The sequence below is a fragment of the Eimeria tenella genome, genomic scaffold, assembly GCF_000499545.2.
Source record: "Eimeria tenella Houghton genomic scaffold, Eth_scaff740, whole genome shotgun sequence".
Classification (NCBI taxonomy): Eukaryota; Apicomplexa; class Conoidasida; order Eucoccidiorida; family Eimeriidae; genus Eimeria; species Eimeria tenella.
Genome location: NW_013545857.1, coordinates 1 through 5,132, shown reverse-complemented (window position 1 = coordinate 5,132; position 5,132 = coordinate 1). Strand labels below are relative to the sequence as shown.

At 51.9% G+C, this 5,132-nt stretch overlaps 1 protein-coding gene across 1 annotated transcript; it reads left to right on the top strand.

The window, feature by feature from the left end:
• Window positions 1-2,089: 2,089 nt before the first annotated feature.
• On the top strand, window positions 2,090-4,757 carry ETH_00013895 (Os11g0557700 protein, related; the record flags this gene model as incomplete). Its single annotated transcript, XM_013380593.1, has 9 exons — window positions 2,090-2,098; window positions 2,266-2,303; window positions 2,393-2,505; window positions 2,786-2,899; window positions 3,619-3,707; window positions 3,873-3,934; window positions 4,172-4,299; window positions 4,488-4,543; window positions 4,698-4,757. The coding sequence occupies 9 exons, from the start codon at window positions 2,090-2,092 to the stop codon at window positions 4,755-4,757; spliced, it is 669 nt and encodes a 222-aa protein (XP_013236047.1).
• Between the last annotated feature and the right edge of the window lie 375 nt (window positions 4,758-5,132).

Below are 5,132 nucleotides of genomic sequence, written 5' to 3'. Positions count from 1 at the left end.
CAGCAGCAGCAGCAGCAGGAATGCGATGAGTCCTGGCAGCAGCAGCGGCAGCAGCAGGAATGCGATGAGTCCTGGCAGCAGCAGCAGCAGCTGCTGCTGCTGCAGAACCCTTCTGCTTGGGGTTTTCATGGATGTATTTATAACTCAAACCTTGCATCCTGACGCAAAAACGCAAACCCCAAACCCCAAACCCTAATTTCTAAACTCTAAACCCCAAACCCTAGAGTAGGGATTCTGCGGCGAGCACTGGAGCCTCCGGGACTAGCTGCGGATTAACTTTGCTAGAAAAAGAACTGACTACAGCTAGCTGTAGCTAGCCGCAGCTAGCTGTAGCTAGCTGTAGCTAGCTGTAGCTAGCTGTAGCTAGCTGTAGCTAGCTGTAGCTAGCTGTAGCTAGCTGTAGCTAGCTGTAGCTAGCTGTAGCTAGTTGTAGCTAGCAGTAGCTAGCTATAGCTAGCTGGCTCCAGCTGGACTGGCCGCAGCTAGCTGCAGCTATCTTTAGCTAGCTGTAGCTAGTTGTGGCTGGCTGTAGCTAGCTGTAGCTAGCCGCTGCTAGCTATGGCTAGCTGTAACTACCTGCAGGTACCCGCCGCTAGCTACAGCTAGCTACAGCTACCTGTAGCTATCCGCTGCTAGCTATGGCTAGCTGTAACTACCCGCAGCTAGTTGTGGCTGGCTGTAGCTAGCTGCAGCCACCTGCAGCTAGCTGTAGCCAGCTGCTGCAACATTTGGCTTGCTGTGGCTAGCTGGGGCTAGCTGGAGCTAGCTGCTGCAGCTGCTGTGGCTAGCTGTAGCTAGCTGCTGCAGCTGCTGTGGCCAGCTGTATCTAGCTGCTGCAGCCCGTGGCTAGATGAATGTACGGGCTGGCTAGCTGCAGCTAGCTAGCTGCAGCTACTTGGCCGCGGCTAGTTAGCTGCAGCTAGCTGTAGTTGCATGCGCAGGAAAGAAAGTCCACATTAGGTGTGCCGCAACTAGGGTTTAGGGTTTAGGGTTTAGGGTTTAGTTGTGGGAACTTTTGGGGTGGCCACAAGCGAAAGGGCTCCGCTGCAGTCGCTGCTGCTGCTGCTGCTGCTGCTGATCCTCGTGCTACTCAGCTGCTGCTACTGCTTCAACTTATCTGCTGCTGCTGCTGCTGCATCAACGGGGCTAGCTTAGAGTTTAGGGTTTAGGGTTTAGGGTCTGTTGTCTGCACATTGAGATTAGACACTCTTGAACGGCTTCACGTAGAATCGGAAGAGTAGCAGACAAGCTGTAAACCCTAAACCCTAAACCCTAAACCCTAGACACTTGCCCCGAGCCGTTTTTCCGCCACCCTCCAGCTTGAAACCCTAAACCCTAAACCCTAAACCCTAGCCACGAGAGTCCTCGAAATTGAATTAATTAATTTATTTACTTGTTTCAAAGCATGTAAGCGAATAAGGAAAAGTTAGCTGGCATGAGAGCACGCGGAAATTGCCGCCGCCCGAAAACAAGGGTTCAGGGTTTAGGGTTGAGGGTTTAGGGTTTAGGGTTTGTGGTTGTGTGTCTAGTCGAGTTGGGTCGCTTCACGTGCACACTGCAGGCAAAAGCAAAATAATAGAATAAAATATATTCAAATAAGCTCAAAGCGGCTATTTAGTCGGCTAGGGTTTAGGGTTTAGGGTTTAGGGTTTAGGGTTTAGGGGCTCGCGCTTCGTGGGGGCCCCTGCTGGGCTGTTTAGGTGCCGCTGCTAGACTTTGCCGAATTAATTTATTATTCAGTAATAACCACATTAAACACCAAATTAGTGTTTTCTTCTTGTGGATTAGGGTCTAGGGAGTCGCGTGTAGGTTTTAGGGTTTAGGGTTTAGGGTTTAGGGTTTAGGGTTTAGGGTTGAACACTCCAGGCGGAGAAGTTGAGGTGTCTGTACACCGCAAACCACCACTAACCCTCTTCTGCGTGCCCCCGAACAGACCCTCAGGGATTAGGGTTTAGGGTTTAGGGCTTAGGGTCTAGTCCCCTGGCCCTGTTTCTGGTGGTGTGGCTTTGAGGTGAAGAGCTGAGGGTTTAGGGTTTAGGGTTTAGGGTTTAGGGTTTGCCGCCTACGTGCTGCAACTTGCGCCTTGAAAATGACGAGAGTAAGACCGGTTCAAAACCCAAAACCCTAAACCCTAAACCCTAATTCGTAGACCCTCCCGCACTAAGTGTCCCCGTTGCGATCCCTGCGAGGCAGCCAGTGCTCGTTTTTCAGCCTAGGGTTTAGGGTTTAGGGTTTAGGGTTTGGGTGTTTGCGGCTGCGGTGCAGTACGCGTCTTTGGACCACTGGGAGGAGCGCTACAAGAAGTGAGCGGGCTTGCGGCAGGGCTTAGGGTTTAGGGTTTTGGGTTTAGGGTCTAGGGTTTAGGGTTTAGGGTTTAGGGTTTGCGGCTCAGGGACCCTGAACCCTTCGACTGGTTTAACAAATATGCAGCTCTTAAACCCTTTCTTCTTTCCGCGGGCCTCGAAGAAAGCCACGAAATCCTCATGCTCGGATGCGGCACATCCAGTGAGGGTTTAGGGTTTAGGGTTTAGGGTTTACGGTTTACGGTTGCAGCTACGCTTTAGGCCACGGCTGCAGCAGCAGCAGCAGCTGTTGCTGCTGCTGCTGCTGCTGCTAGCTTACCCAGAGCAGCTGCTGGCCCCGGTCCCGCGCGCACACAAGCCCGCCAAAGAAATGAAACAGAATTAATTAATTAATTAATTAATTAATTAAATTATTTATTTATTTATTTATTTATTTATTTATTTATTTATTTATTTATTTAAATTTGTTTTTGCTGCTGCAGCAATGAGCGAAAGCCTGTGGGACGACGGCTTCCGCAACATCACCAACATCGACTTCTCATCGCAGTGTATAAACATCATGCAGCAAAGATGCGCAGACAAACCCGGCATGACTTGTGAGCTGCTGCTGCTGCTGCTGCTGCTGCAGGAGCTGGGGCTGTTGCTGCTGCAGCAGGAGCTGGGGCTGTTGCTGATGCAGCAGGAGCTGGGGCTGTTGCTGCTGCAGCAGGAGCTGGTGCTGCTTCTGTTGCTGCTGCAACGGGAGCTGGGGCTGCTGCTGTAGCACCAGGAGCTGATGCTGCTGCTGCAACAGACGCTGCTGCTGCTACAGAGGCTGCTGCTGCTGCTGCTGCTTGCGGTGGACGCTGCGGTGTCGCTGCTGCGGAGCGGCTTCTGATGCTGCTGCTCATAACTCTGTGGCTGCTTTTTGTGATTCTGCTGTTGCTGTTGCTGCTCCTGATGCTCTTGCTGCTGCTGCTGCTGCAGCATAGCAGGTAGAAATGGCAGGCTGTATTTGTGCAGATTGTTGCTGCTGCTGCTGCATCTGCATTGAAAGCTTTTGTTGCTCTTGCTGCTGTTGCTGCTGCTGCTGAGGAGGCCCCGGTGCTGCTTCTGCGGCGCATTTTCTAGTACTTGCTGCAGCAGTAGCAGCAGCAGCAGCAGCAGCGAGGCCGCCGCAGCAGCGGCGGCAGCGTCAGCGATTGTGGAGAGTTTGTGCGTGTGTTCAAGTCCCGCGGTTTAGGATTTAGGGTTTAGGGTTTAAAGTTTGCAGCAGCAGCAACAGCAGCAGCAGCAGCAGCAGCAGCAAACTTGTTTGTGTCTTTTGCTGCTGCAGTTACTGTTTTGAATGTCCTGGAGCTGGACCAGCTGGAGAGGCGAGGGTTTGACTTTGTTATAGATAAGGGGACTCTGGACTGCATCCTAGTAAACCCTAAACCCTAAACCCTAAACCCTAGGGACGCCTGCAGGACAAGCCTTCGCAGAGGGGTGGCTGTCTTGCTGCTGTTGCTGCTACTGGTGCTGCTGTCATTGCTGCTGCTATGCCTTATAGTGGCGGTTCTGCTGCTGCTGCTGCTGCTACTGCTGCAGTGCGGCGAGAAGTCATTTGAAAACGTCAACAAAGCCCTCACCCTCATATCTCAGATCCTCAAGTAAACCCTAAACCCTCGCAAACCCTAAATCTTCGCAAACCCTAACCCTTGCAAACCCTAAACCCTCACAAACCCTAAAACCCTAAACCCTCGCAAACGTCAAATGCTCCAGGCCCTAAACTCTGCTCGTAAGAATGCGCCATGAAGCCCATCACGAGTTAGATTACTGCTCAGGTAGGGTTTAGGGTTTAGGGTTTATGGTTTATGGTTTAGGGTTTAGGGTTTGGGGTTTTGCAGGCCTGGGGGCGTGTACATGATGATTTCTTACGGCTCTCCTATGTTCCGTCTAAACCATTTGCAAAGAAAAGAATTTGAGTGGACTGTTGATCTCCAAACCCTCGAAAAACCCTCTCTAAATACCCCAGGTAGCGAGGGTTTAGGGTTTAGGGTTTAGGGTTTAGGGTTTGGTGTTTAGGGTTTGCGATATTCAAGGCGTGGGCTTTGGAACCTCCTTTTCAGGGGCTAGGCTTCGCAGCCTGCGGGTGTGTGCTTTCGCTGAAGGGATTTAGGGTTTAGGGTTTAGGGTTTAGGGTTTAGGGTTTGTGGTTTGCAGCTGAAGTGGAGGAGAAATCCAATGTGCATTACATTTACATCTGCAAGAAGGAACAGGTTAGCTAGCTGCCTAGCTAGCCAGCCAGTGGACTCGCCGAGCACAAGAACTAGGGTTTAGGGTTTAGGGTTTAGGGTTTAGGGTTTAGGGTTTGGGTTGTTTAGGGTTTAGGGTTCCCAATTAAGGCCAACGGTGCGTTTGGACTGTTCGCAGCCGCCAACTGAAGAGGCCCCTCCAGAGGAAGATAAGGCACCCGAGGCTGGAGCTAGCTAGCTGGCTAGCTAGCTGGCTAGCTAGCTAGCTTTTTAGCTAGCTTGCTAGCTAGCTGGCTGGCTAGCTAGCTAGCTAGCTTTGTGGCTAACGTGCTGGCTAGCCAGCTAGCTACCTAGCTTGCTGGCTAGCTTTTTGGCCCAGTAGCTAGCTAGGTGACTAGCTAGTTAGCAACCTGGCCGGCGGCCTAGCCAGTAGCCGACCGGCGCAACTAGCTAGCTAGCTAGCTAGCTAGCTAGCCGGCTAGCTAGCTAGCTAGCCGGCTAGCTAGCTAGCTAGCCGGCTAGCTCGTCAGCTCCCCAACTAGCTAGCTAGCTAGCTAGCTAGCTAGCTGGGAGGCTAGACAGCTGGCTAGGTGATCCCTCTACCTGTATGTAT